The sequence below is a fragment of the Gymnoscopelus microlampas genome, assembly GCF_963454915.1.
Source record: "Gymnoscopelus microlampas genome assembly, chromosome: 18".
NCBI classification, from domain to species: Eukaryota; Metazoa; Chordata; class Actinopteri; order Myctophiformes; family Myctophidae; genus Gymnoscopelus; species Gymnoscopelus microlampas.
The window spans coordinates 6,040,278-6,054,683 of record NC_139955.1 but is presented as its reverse complement, the minus strand read 5'-3'; the positions used below and the strand labels follow the sequence as shown (position 1 = coordinate 6,054,683).

General features: G+C 41.1%; 1 protein-coding gene across 3 annotated transcripts in view; it reads right to left on the bottom strand.

Annotated features, from left to right (window-relative positions):
- Positions 1-3,018: 3,018 nt before the first annotated feature.
- zdhhc2 (zDHHC palmitoyltransferase 2) overlaps positions 3,019-14,406 on the bottom strand; it is a 35,850-nt gene continuing 24,462 nt past the window's right edge. The window contains exons 8-13 of one of the 3 annotated variants that reach the window (XM_084085833.1): positions 9,856-9,988; positions 9,259-9,385; positions 8,452-8,544; positions 7,065-7,180; positions 6,321-6,402; positions 3,019-5,998 (exon numbers count right to left, since the gene is read on the bottom strand). In XM_084085833.1, coding sequence (XP_083941959.1) covers positions 6,362-6,402; positions 7,065-7,180; positions 8,452-8,544; positions 9,259-9,385; positions 9,856-9,988 — 510 coding nt within the window. In that variant the 3' untranslated portion in view covers positions 3,019-5,998; positions 6,321-6,361. Of the gene's footprint in view, positions 5,999-6,318; positions 6,403-7,064; positions 7,181-8,451; positions 8,545-9,258; positions 9,386-9,855; positions 9,989-14,406 lie in introns of those variants that run through there. The other 2 variants (XM_084085834.1, XR_014602835.1) reach the window with 2 other exon arrangements.

Sequence of the window (14,406 nt, the reverse complement as noted above, 5' to 3'; positions counted from 1 at the left end):
TATTAATCACATTCAGTCATAAGAGTAAACAAAGCATTCAACTAGGGAAACTAGGGATGCAACGATATGGTAATTCCGAGGCGAACAATTTGGCCGATACTGATATTCATTTTGTTTGTGTTATTCATTCCCCTTTTTGTGCCAGGAAAACAAAATGAATCTTCATTATAGAAGGCCAGTGTGCCAACCCCCTGGAGACAAACAGTCTGCGTTCTTTGTTCTTTGGCTGGCAGTTTGATTATGTAGGCTACCAGACATTATAGGCCACTGTGTCTCAACCTCAGGTCCGAGGACCACCACAGGGGTCCAAATTGGACCCTTACAGATCTGCAAAGAATTGGTAAAGACCTACAGTATCTGTACCCTCTCAGAGTTAAATGAACACTAAGGGATTTTAACAGTGCAGTGTGGGGTCGAAGTAATAAAGTTTAGTTAAGTGATTCTCAAACGTTGTCATTTCAAGGACCCCCAGTTAGATATGCTTTTAGGCCACGGACCCCCTTTTGATAGACATTTTCTATCTCTGGGACCCCAAATCTATCTGCATCCTAGACATCCTAACCAAATGGAACCATTTGGCTCCATCTATTCTGTACACTCTCTCAGAGTTACAGGCCCATAGAGGTCCATTTGGTTCCATTTGTAAACTATAACACATTGGTTCTGAAATTGGGGACCCCCAGGGGTCCTTGTGGGGGGGGGGGGGGGGGGGTTCCAGGGGGTCCCCAGCAAAAGTAGTTAACATAGCGTCACAATCTTTTTTAACCACTTCCATTTATATGTTGGCTATTCAAAAATAGCAGATGTTTAGCAGATTTTTCTTTTTTACATTAATCCTCTCTTCTGGGGGTCCCTGGCACAAAACCTTTCAGAAGGGGGTCTCCGGTCAAATACATATTCATTTGGGGGTCCTTGACATGAAAAGGTTATAGAACCACTGCTATAACATTTACAGACCCGCAAGGGTCCATTTGGACCCTTGGGTGGTTCCCGATCACCCATGGGTGAGGCTCTATTCACAGCAGCCATATTATGAAGACATTCACAGGTGTTACCAATGATACTAATGAAGGCTCTGTTCCATTCTGGTCAAACAGAGTCACGGTGCTGATGTTGTACATGTTGGCTCACTGGAAACACTCTGTTACACCAGTGGGTCTACGGTTGGGGTCCATGGACCCTCATGGGCTTCCAAATGGCCCCTTACAGGTGTGTAACTCTGATAAGGGTCCATTTGGTTCCATTTGTACACTCTCAGAGTTATGGGGGTCGTGGAAACCACTGTGCGACACTAAATGGAACAGAGCCTTCATTAGTATCATTGGTAACACCTGTGAAGGAAGTGATAATATGGCTGCTGTGCATAGAGCCTTGTTGAGAACCAGCGATGTAGACTACCAGCAGACAGCGTTAGCAGCAGTCCACCAGGAACAGCTGTTAATTAACGTGATTTAATTAACATGACTTCATTAACATGAATTAATTAACATTAAGGAAGAGCCAGTGTGTCAATGTGACATAATAACCATAACGTCCTCCTCACTCATGCTACGACACAAGAACACGTTTCTGAGTCATTCAATAGAGCCCTTATAAGTTATACGTAATTACAATGCAACTTACACATTCTGTCCGTGTTGTGGTGTTTACCACACGACGGTGACATTAAAGAGATATTTAAGTTTCACATTTTTTTTGGGTCATTTTAATGTCTACTTGGGTTTTTGTGTGCACCCCAGTTTTTAAGTTGCATGATTCAGTAACTTGAAAACACCTGTCCCTGGTTCCAGTGACTGATATTGTCCTAATGCGTGAGGGGGCTGTGTTTTGTTTTATAACTTTTTTCATAAACTGGTTTGGAAAATGAAAAGAATTAATAAATGAAAAAATGTAAAAAGTTATTGAAAAAACACAGCCCCCCCATGCATTAGAAGGACAATGTCTAACATGGTTAAAATGGAGTTACAATGGGTTTATATAGGAAGGGGGCTTGTCTGAAAACAATATCAAATATCTAAATATTGAATCAAGCAACTTAAAAACTGTCTGAGGTGAAACACAAAAGCCAGTTTAGATGTTAAAATGACCCCAAACATGTTCCCTTATCCCAAATATCCCTTTTATGCTCCGTCGCGTGACCGTGACATGCCAAGAACAGCCGAGAGTAGCGGACCTACAAGCTCACAACGTGTGGCATACGCCATTGGTTCTCAAAGGGGGGTCCGGAGACCCCCAGGAGTCCTTGACAGGGTTCCAGGGAGTCCCCAGCAAAATGACGTCACAATCATTTTAACCACATTAACCATATTCATACTTTGGATATTCAAAAATAGCAGATATACAAGCTTGTAGATTTGTGTAAATCTTCTTTTTTTTTTAAGCGAACATTTTTAACACTTTTAACATTTGCTTCTGGGGGTCCCTGGCACAAACTCTTTGATGGTGGATCGGCACTCCGCAGCCAAATACATCATTTTGGGCACTGGCATACACGATGCGATGTTGTGAGCTTGAAGGTCGAGCAAAATCCTCAAAGTATGAATCAGGCTTTACTGTTGGTTGACATCCTGAGATGACACACATGCCTCAGAGTGAGAAAGACAATGTTGGAGTGGACATGAAAAACCTTTTTTTTCTCCATGTCCCCATACTGTATGAGTCCTCACTAGGGTCGCCAACTACGAAAGACAAGGGATGCCCAGAAAAAAAAAAAATCTCACTGTATATATGTACAGTTTTTGTATATAATAACCACTTGAACCCCAGCATCCATACCCTGGGGGGGGGGTCCTTGTTGTTTCCTCCGCTTAGTAATATGCTTAAATTCAGCGGGTCGTCTCGTCTGATAAAAAAATAGCAGATCTAAAAGTTCACAAGCTTGTGAGCTTGTAGACTGGCTATTTTTGGCAAAGAGATTTGGTGTAGACGGGGGGGAAAACGGTCGAAGTACAGAGACAGTTTTTGGAAAAAAGAAAAAAAAAAGAATTCACGATTTTTCAAAAAATAGCAGATCTACAAGCTCATAGCTATGAGCTTCTATATCTGCTATTTTTGAATAGCCAAAGAGTTCTAAAGTGACACAAATGTGTTCCAGGTCTCAATGGGTTAAGTGGTTATAACAACCTGTATTATAGTAGCCTATATGTATATTAGCTGTTTGAACTTGTAGGATGTGTGTCATGATTCCAAATAAGGACGATTCCTTATTTCAAGGGACGGTTGGCAACCCTAGCACTAATGCTCACTATTTCTGTTCACACGCTCTGTGTCTCAGAAGTGGACGGTGGAAATAATTCCTCATTGGTGCAATAACAATGGCTTCTACAGTATTTCAGCATGCTAACTTTCCAGAAAGACAAAAGCTGTTGTTTCAATTACAGCGTCAGCCTGTAATAATCCTCATCGTGATGTAACTGGTAGACAGGTTTCTGAACTGTCCACAGCCCACCGATGAGACAGACAGAGTGAGCAGACTGAAATGCTGCCATCTTATGATGAGTATGCAGTAGGTGCAGTGGTTCTCAAAGTTGGTCCTTGAGGGGGTTCCAGGGGGTCCCCAGCAAAATTAGTTGATATAGCATCAAACTCAATTGAACCACTTTAAACCTAAATGGCACCTGCCATTTTCAAAAAACCTTGAAAGAATTTTACACATTTGGAATGTTTTTGAAACATTTTAACAACACAAATCTTATGGGGTCCCTGGGCCTTGCCAACAAACATATTTACGGATGGGGGTCCGTGGCCATACACATATTAATTTGGGAGTCCTTGACACAAAGAAGTTTGAGAACCACTGCATTCGTGGACCAATTATATGAATTTAAAAATGGGTGGCGTGTTCCTTAAAGCCTGATTCTACTTCACGTGGACAATCAATGCAGTGCACTGTAAAATAATGTCACCTCAATCAGAACGATGCTTTTTGTAGTTTATATTTAAAATACCTGTGTGCAAATGTTTGGCAAAGTTATGTTTTGTATTATTTGTGCCATATAAGCTAAGAAATGCAACACAAATAAAAGATTGGAAGATAGTTGTATAATTTCCACGCGTAGCTTGCTTTTTCCAGCTCTTCCATTCATTTGAACAATCATAAGAAATCATAACTGGAAGAAACAACACACTGTGTAAAATACATGGTAAACACTTGTCACATTGCAACGCCACAGAGTGGCGCACTGTGCTTATTAATATACAAACTTAACTAAATATATATCGTTGCTGTCGGGCAGAAACCTCTCATCTCCATATTTGAACTTTTTGTGTTTTTTTTGTAAATTAAAGCCCTACTTAATCATCACAAAAGCATCACACAAAAGCATCAAAAGTAGCAGATTTTGAATTGGAATCCTGAAAAGTCACTGTTTTGTACATATGAGGTTTCCACCTGACAGAGACGATATGATATAATGAAACTAGGATTAATGGAATGCAATTGCAAAAAGCATCTCACATAACATGTGATTCATGTGCTAACAGTTGTCGCTTTCTACCAATACAAAAGGAAAATTAAAAGGCAAAAAGGTCAGATAAAAAAGGCAAAATGGTAAGGAAAAGGACATCTCAACCGCTTAAGCCCTGGTTAAAAAAAACAGCCCATGCGACGCATGTGAGCTTGTCGATCTGCTATTTTTGAATGATTTTGAAAATGTTGGAACCATTTTTGAAAACATGGCCAAAATAGTGAGGCCCAGGTTTAAAGTTGTTAAAGGAGAATAGAATGTACTACTTTTTGGTGTGTGTGTGTGTGTGTGTGTGTGTGTGTGTGTGTGTGTGTGTGTGTGTGTGTGTGTGTGTGTGTGTGTGTGTGTGTGTGTGTGTGTGTGTGTGTGTGTGTGTGTGTGTGTGTGTGTGTGTGTGTGTGATGCCAGGAGACATACTTCAGTATTGATTATGACATTAAGGGGCCGTGCAGAAAGTGTTTTTCTGAGCTGGCAATGCCATGTCTGCCATGCATTCCTATGGTAATGTAAAGACCCGCTGGTGCGACTCCTCTTCCCACCGCCCCTGGGCGCTTCAAGCGGACAATAGTTCAACTTCTGGAGAGGAGCTCCACTCATTTGATCCTTCTTGTCTGTGTCTGACAACCCGGTCATTTACGACCCGACGTTGAATCCATCACCACAACCATGAGAAGTCCACATTCACGTTGTGTCAGCCAAGCTATTTGTGCTAATAATTAGGTGTGTGTGAATCTTCTGCTATCTTACGATTCGATTCCAATTCTTGGGGTCACGATTCGATTACAATTTCTTTTCTTTTTTTCAAAAACGATTCTCGATTCAGAAATCGATTCTCATTTAAAAAATGATTCCCAATCTGTTTTATCTATTTTCATTCACAACACCCATATTGTTGTCATCTGGACTTAAACAACCAAGTATAGCCTAGTTATTTACAGCTCAAAACATTATATAATACCAGAGAGGGTCGCTTGTAAGAATTCTTGGCTTTGATGGTATCTTTTAGATTAGGTGTAGTGCTATTTGATGCAGAAACACAGCATAATTGCCTTGATGCAAGTAACAGTTTCCCCTAAAGCCCTTGAATATGACTGAAGACATGTTAATGTTTACTGGGATTATGGTAAGCTTACATTTCCTATCACACACACCATACAGTAAGAAGTCCTGTAACTTTCACCTGTAATTTTTTTTTAAATAATTTCAATATATATATTTTTGAATCGATTTTTGGAAATTGTGAATTGATTCTGAATCTTTGATAATAAGAATCGCGATTTTTACAAGAATGGATGTTTTCCAACACCCCTATAATAATGCACATGACAGGATGTTGGCGCACATAGCAACGGGTTGATCGGTTCAAACGTTGTGGGCATCAATAAACGCTGCGGGCGAGCACTCTGGACATGATATCCAAAGGAGAAAAAAATACACTTTCTGGGGCCCTAATATGATATTAATATGACATTAATATGACATGAATACTTCCATCTCCACAACACTCCTTATAGGCACGGCTCACGGACCTGCTGGAGGAAACAATAGCAGATTGTCATTATAAAATACATTATATCGTTGCTGTCGGGCAGAAAAATGTCCATATTTTATGGATATTTTTTCCCCCGTAAATTAACGCCCTAAATCATACTACAGCGTCGCACAAAAGTAGCAAATCTGCAAGCTCAAAACGCGGCGCAAAGCATCACGTTTCCAGCTTGTCGAGCTGCTATTTTTGCTATTTTTGAATTTGAATCCTGAAAAGCAACAGTTTTCCACCCGACAGAGATGATATTTACGTTATGATATATGTTGGATGCTTCTGTTTATACAACGATGTTCAAAGCTACTTACTCTCTCTGGATCCAGGGTGGCGCTTCTCAAAGGGGGCGGGGCTACGCCTCATTCTCTATGATCATCACCGGATTGGATGTACCTGAACAATAGAGCACCCAAGTCTGACATCACTGCCGCTAGAGCGTTGGTTCTCAAAGTAGGTCCGGGGACCCCCAGGGGTCCTTGGAGGGTGTTCCAGGGGGTCCCCAGCAAAATGTGTTCACATCATATAGCATCACAATAATTATAACCACTTTAACCTTTTATACTTTGGCTATTCAAAAATAGCAGATAGAGCTTGTATATCTGCGTCTTTATTTTTATTGTGAACATTTTTGTAAAAGTATGCATTAACCACTTAAGTCCTATGTATGTTATACTTCGGTTATTTGAAAATACAAATATGTCTATCTGCTATTTATTTTCAAAAAAGTTTGATACATTTTAAACCTTTTAGTACTTTTACCTTGCTACTGTAGGCATATTTTGATGTCTCTACTTTTGTAATTTTACTCTGGTAAATTGTTGAATACAGGACTTTTATTTCACAAACATACTGTATAGTATTTCTACATTGTGGTATGCTACTTTTTACTTTAGTAAAATAAAATAAAATAAAATAAAATAAATAACACAGCTGTCCTGAAGATTCCAACCTTTACTATTTTATTATTATTATTTATTGAATTTCCTGTTTGTAACAACCAGGAAACAGCTGTTTAGCTGATAGGCTAACAGGCTAACAGGCCCATGTCCTCTCACCCTTCTTGTCCTTGTCCTCTCCACTGTCACTCTCTGTCCAGGAGGGCGTGCTAGTGAGCAGTCTGCTCTGTGATTCCCTCAAGGGTTTGGCTGGGAACGGGTGGGCCTCCACTGTGCTGGGAGAATCATCATCATCATCATCATCATCATCGACTTAGGATGATTCTGCCAATATAATAACATTACAAAACCCGGTACGCCTTTTTTACCAGCTTGCAAAGCACACTGGTCTAAGAAGAGACTGAGTCTAGTCAACACTTTCTCAACACTTTCTCTACACTTGGCTCTCATCATTGGCTGTCCTTTCCTGCTTGCTTTCACATTGCAGCGTACCGTACCCGAAAACGCATGATCCGGATCCGAGACTGCCTCCGAAGGTGGTTTCGGGAACGGAACGGTGCTCCGTTTCGGGGAACGCAACATTCACACTAGCGCGACACCTGCCAAGCGGTCTGGAGTGCGCACCCGAGACCATAGTGTGAATCTGCCCTATATTTTAGTCATCTGAAATATTTTAGATTTTGTCTAGTTTTAGTCGACTAAATATCATAACATTTTAGTCGACTAAAGCTACAGTTGATTTAGTCGACTAAAATGTATTTCGCCGGTGCCTTGATAGGGTCGTAATGGCTGATTTTACACTTGGTTGCATGCTGAAAATAACAGCATTGTGAGCTTGTAGATCTGCTATAATATTCAAAAGATTTTTACTCATTTTGAAAATTGGAAAATGGGACATTTCTGCATAATGAGTACTTTTTACTTTTGGTACTTCTTTAAGTACATTTCAATGCCAATACTTTTGTACTTTTACTCAAGCAAATCCAGAATACCAAACTTTTACTTGTAGAGTATGTTTGCATTGTGGTATTGATACTTGTGGTATTTTTACTTAAAGCTAGGTTAGGTTTCTTTAAAAAAAACGATTTTAGCAGCCTCTGCTTGTCACTACCGTCATTGCAGGTCTATTGCTGAGTCCTGCATTACCCAGAATTCCATTTGTTTTCACCGGAAGGCGGAAGCGTTTCAAAAAGCATTCTTTTAATTGTTTTATACTATCTACGGATCGTTTCTCTTAGCCAGTGGAGCTTTAGTTACCGTGAGCTGTGCTTTCTTTTGCTGTTGTTTTTCCATCTTAAAATCCTATAATACCATAAAAACAGCGTGAGATTCCTTTGTGTTAATAGCGCGCTAGTTCCTGGCCAAACAGGAAACCGGTGTGTTTCCGTTTCCGGCCGGATGATGTCATTTTCGCAGGAAGGGCGCCCCACCACCGCTTCAATAGAAAATGTGTTTATAAACGTTATACTAGCTATACTAGTTACCTAGTATAGCTTTAAGTAAAAATGGGAGTACTTCTTCTGCCACTGACAGCAGCATATCTCACCTCTTGCTAGCAGGGTTGTGGCTGATGGGAGACGTTGGTTGTTCTGGGTCCTGGTTGACCAGGCAGGTGGGGAAGGAGCATCCATCACCCAGACTGCAAACACACACACACACACTCACGCATAAATAGTAGATCTACAAGCGACACGTTGTGAGCTTGTACATCGTCTATTTTCAGTACTAAATAGGGCTTGGCCACTTAAACCCCAACATCCGTACTGTGGGGAAAGCTTTCGCAGAAAATCGACAAGCTTACAACGCGGCGCAACGCGGCACGCTGTAAGCTTGTCGATCTGCTATATTCCGCTATGGCCACAATAACAGAAAACTATAAATACACTAGTATAGAGCCCTGAGGGACTCCGGTCAACCATGAAGGGTTTAAGTGGTTAATTCATCATGTATTTTGGTACGTTTGGGTCCCGGCGAGAGGCACCACATTTATCTTTTGGGTCTCAGCTGAAAAAGTTTAGGAATCGATGATCTGGCCTACAGCTGTACCCTAGCTCTGTCTCCTAGGAGGGCTTCACATTCTCCTCTGTGTGTGTGTGTGTGTGTGTGTGTGTGTGTGTGTGTGTGTGTGTGTGTGTGTGTGTGTGTGTGTGTGTGTGTGTGTGTGTAATCTAGGCCAAGTGTAACCCTCCGTCCTCCTTACTGACGGTCTTGCAGTCTGTCTGTCTGTCTGCGGTCCACCTGAGCGCCCATTATTAGATATTTTTTATATTATTATATAATATTATATTATATCAATGTTATATTGTCAATAAAATGTTGATGTCGAAGACGAGAGATAATGAGTCACACTCACCTGGAGAAGACAGGAAGAGGCCAGTATCTGACCTCGTCACCAAACACCTGCCGGACGTTCTTACTGAGGCCCAAGCTGAAGCCGTTCTTATCGGTGCCGTGACGGAACACTGGCGAGCGCACCGCCTCTGTGGGGAGACATGACATGAGCAGGGGTCCCAAAGACCCCTTAGCTGAGACTGAGAGAGAGGTGAAGCAGGGGCCCCCCACTACATATGTATAAAATTGTGTAAACCTTTTCATAGATTTCATAGATAGCTTCATGGACTACTTGTTTGACTTGTTGTTGTTTTGACCAATCTACAAGCGCACAACGCCTCACGCTGCAAGGCTATTTTTGGCTAAAGTTCTCCTAGGCTTCATGTGATTAATGTAAAAAGATTTGTCCTATCACACAAATATTTGGCGGGCCCTCTGTAGTAACTCTGAGGACTGAGGCTGTTCGGCTGGAGTATGCAGCTACTGTACCTTAACACTCTGTTCTAAATGATGGTGTCATTTAGGCACGCACGCGCACGCACACGCACGCACGCACCCCCCCCCCCCCCCCCCCCCCCACACACACACACACACACACACACACACACAGCCCCCGTACCCAGTGTGGATCTGTTCTTGCAGACCAGCCAGCAGTGGTAGGCGAACAGCGACGCCAGACTGACAGAGAACATGGAGGCAGCGAAGAACAGGAACATGATGTGGAACTTGGCCTGGGTGTCTGGTAGTCCGTTCTGCAACCACCAATCAACACACAGCTCAATGGGCACCGACTCAGTAGTAATGAAGAGACAAACCATTCAATACAAAGCCAGTTAGCTACTGTAACAACTTGGCTTCTCTCTTTGTTCTGTTATGTTATGTGCGGGGGGGGGGGGGGGGGGGGGGGCTGGAAAACTGCAAGTTTCCCGAGTTCGATCCCGGGCTGGGGCGCTCCCCTAGAGTTAGTGTCGAAGTGTCCTTGAGCAAGACGCTGAACCCCTAATTGCTCCCGATGAGCAGGTTGGTGCCTTGCATGGTTTCCTCCGCCATCGGTGTATGAATGTGTGTGTGAATGGGTTAATGGCACAATCAATGTAAAGCGCTTCGGATAGAAGCGCTATATAAATGCATATAAATTTACCATTTATGTTATTATAGGTGGAAGATATAGTCAGCACCATAGTTATTAACCATAGTCAGCACCATAGTCAGCACCATAGTCCATACCATAGTCAGCAGACTCAGCACCATAGTCAGCACCATAGTTATTAACCATAGTCAGCACCATAGTCAGTAACCAATAACCATAGTCAGTAACCATAGTCAGCAGCTTGGAGTGAGGGGTGTTGCTGTCACATATTTCAGCAACCCCCAGATTCTTGCCTGAGCAAACAGGCAGGCTCTACTAGCTCAGGGGTAAAAAAAAAAACAGCACTCATGCAAGAGGGCTGGTTTCAAATCCGGAGTAGAACAGAAAAGTTACAGCTTTAAAAATGCTGGAGTATTTCAATTTTACTAATTGAAGGCTAACATACACAAGAACGCTTCAAAAGTGGTAAGAGACATCTGCTGAGAGTGTCTGAGTGATGGTGTATTGGTCAAATGATCAGACTTTCTGCACAGAGTTTCCATGTTCAAATTCCAGTCCTCCTATAGTTTAATGCTGGAGTGTTTCAACTTTACTAACTAAGGCTAACATACAAAAGAAGACTTCAAGAATACTAAGACACCTACATAGAGTGAGTGATGGTGTAGAGGTCTAATGGTCAGAGACTTCATGGTCAAATCCCATTCCTCCTCCTCCTCCTCAAAAATAAAGTACAAAAGAACAACTCAAAAGCACTAGAAGACATTGCTGAGGGTCCAAAGGTGCCTTGGCACAATGGTGTGGTGTGCTTGGTCGGTTGCCTCTGCTACAGACTGTTCGCAGGTTCAAGTCCCATGTCATCAAGGTACACGGAGGGACCTCCCTCCCCCTGTTTCCTAAGAAATAAAGGTGGGGGGTTATCTCTGAAAGAGCCCTGTCCAGCTAAAGTTTTACATGGGAAAACCCTGCATGAACAGGGTCTTTGTTTTGATTTATCCGAGCGACGGTTGAGTTCCCTTACTGCATGTTGGCCTCCTGTTGGTAACGTGCAATATCTTCATCATCATTTTTGCCATGCATGTTCTCTTCTCTAGTCCCTGCTGATTTATGCAAATTACCCCATAACGAGTAGGCATGTAACAATTCACTTAACTCATGATACGATTCGAATCGCGATACTACGTTCTTTTCTTTCAAGATTTTTTCGACAAACTGAAAAACCTCGATTATTTCTCCTACGAAAATCATGTATTTTCATCCTCTCTCAATATATGACATTAAATAATGCCTTTTTATTCGTGGTACAATCCCAGATGAAACTAGAAAAAGTGCTCCTCGGAGCACAGGTCTCCGCCAGGTCAGGTAGGTTATTGTGGCCTCCTGGTGGCGCTATAATAGGCCAATGTGAAAAGGGTGGTATTTCTTCTTAGGCCTTTCAATCGGACACTGCATTCATGATTTGAGGCATTTTGTTCCAAAAATGTGTTTTGCTAAATTAGACCTGCTGGTGGCGCTATAACAGGCTAATGTGAATGTGAAAAGGGGGGCATTTCTTCCTCGGCCTAGTGGGAATCTGCATGCAAAACTTCACGGAAATTGCACTGCTTACACACGTTCATGTTTTGAGGCATTTTGTTCAAAACTGACCAATGCTGAAAACTTTGGAAGCCACTGTAAGCCAAATAGGATGGAATATGAAATATTCAGACAGATCCATCAGAATCACATGACTATGGAGATGCAGTGTACCATATTGCGTGTTTTCTGGACAGAATCTGAAGGAATAATCTCAAAAAAATTATTTTACATAAGTCGGCCTGCTGGTCGACTTACTAGTACAACTCTAGACTCTCCACACTTAGTGATTTTTTCGGATTTAACTTTCGTTTCGGTTTCGTTTCGGTAGTGACCCAATGGTGAAAAATAAATTTACTAAGTCCAGAGCTCGATGAATGTTAGGGACCAAAACAAGTGTCACGACAAAGTACTACCAATCAACTCTAAATTGCCTGAAACTTACTCCTAACAGGTTTTCGGGGGGACGATTTTGGCCTCTACACTTAGTGATTTTTTCGGATTTAACTTTCGTTTCGGTTTCGTTTCGGTAGTGACACAATGGTGAAAAAATAAATGTACTAAGTCCAGAGCTCGATGAATGTTAGGGACCAAAAAAAGTGTCACTACAAAGTACTACCAATCAACTCTAAATTGCCTGAAACATACTCCTAAAAGGTTTTCGGGGGGACGATTTTGGCCTCCACACTTAGTGATTTTTTCGGATTTAACTTTCGTTTCGGTAGTGACCCAATGGTGAAAAAATCAATGTACTAAGTCCAGAGCTCGATGAATGTTAGGGACCAAAAAAAGTCACTACAGTCAGGTATTGGTTGGAAACCTGTCCTGGTTGGATTTGAACCGGTAACCTTCTGGTTGCAAGTCCTGTATCTAAACCACAGAGGTTCTGACTTGTTCTGTTAACTTAGCCTGGCAAAGTTTGTACCCTTTTCCCTTTAAATATCCATTGCCATTGACAATGTATTGGGCGCTTAAAGTTAAATATTTCAAAAACTACAAATCATTTCAAAGTAAAACATCTCAAGGATGCATGTCCACAGTAAGGGGGAATTTTTGTACTGTGAATGGAGTTTCTAGGTGAAAGTGTTTTTTTGAGGTCCCAAAACCTTCCATCCGCCTCCATTCTAAATCTCTGAACTTTTAAAGGAGTACAATTCTAAAACTATGCAACATTTCAAAGATTCCTTTTCAGGCAAACATGTCCACAGTAAGATGAACATTTTAAAGTATGAATGAGGTTACTAGGCGTAAGTATGTAGTTGTAAGCCTGCCTTTAAATGTCCATTGGCGCATCGACAATACATGGGGCGCTTAAAGTTAAATATCTCCATAACTACAAATGATTTAAAAAAAAAGTTTCTCAAGCTTGCATGTCCACAGTAAGGTGGAATTTCTGAACTGTGAATGGAGTTTCTAGGTGAAAGTGTTTTTTTGACGTCCCAAAACCTTCCATCCGCCTCCATTATAAATCTCTGAACTTTTAAAGGAGTACAATTCTAAAACTATGCAACATTTCAAAGATTCCTTTTCAGGCAAACATGTCCACAGTAAGATGAACATTTTAAAGTATGAATGAGGTTACTAGGCGTAAGTATGTAGTTGTAGGCCTGCCTTTAAATGTCCATTGCCGCATCGACAATACATGGGGCGCTTAAAGTTAAATATCTCCAAAACTACAAATTATTTAAAGAAAAAAAATCTCAAGCATGCATGTCCACAGTAAGGTGGAATTTTTGAACTGTGAATGGAGTTTCTAGGTGAAAGTGTTTTTTAAGGTCCCAAAACCTTCCATCCGCCTCCATTCTAAATATCTGAACTTTTAAAGGAGTACAATTCTAAAACTATGCAACATTTCAAAGATTCCTTTTCAGGCAAAAATGTCCACTGTAAGATGAACATTTTAAAGTATGAATGAGGTTACTGGGCGTAAGTATGTAGTTGTAAGCCTGCCTTTAAATGTCCATTGCCGCATCGACAATACATGGGGCGCTTAAAGTTAAATATCTCCCAAACTATAAATGATTTCAAAGAAAAAAACTCAAGCATGCATGTCGGTCAGGGGATCTTAGAATAATCTCACATTCTATTCCAATTCACTTTTTAAACAATTATTTTACTGATTTTCCTTTCAGACCCCAAATTATATATTGCTCAATTTTTCAAATATTCACTTCCAATTTGAAGCTCAGATTATACTAAGATCCCCCGGGCCTGTGAAGGTATCTTAGTATAATCTGAGATTCAATTCGAATTCACTTCTCAAGTCTATCTTACTGATTTTCGTTTCAGAACCTAAATAAAACATTGCTTGTTTCTGTCTGCTTCTGTGATGTATGTCCTGTAATGTACTTTGTGTAATGTATTGTGTATGTCCTGCCTGTATCTTGAACGGTGACGTCATGGACACAAAGCAAATTTCGGTGAAACCTGACAATAAAGTTGTATCGTATCGTATTGCTTCATTTTTTAAATTTTCTATCCCACCAAAAAATCAGGAAAATGCTCAAT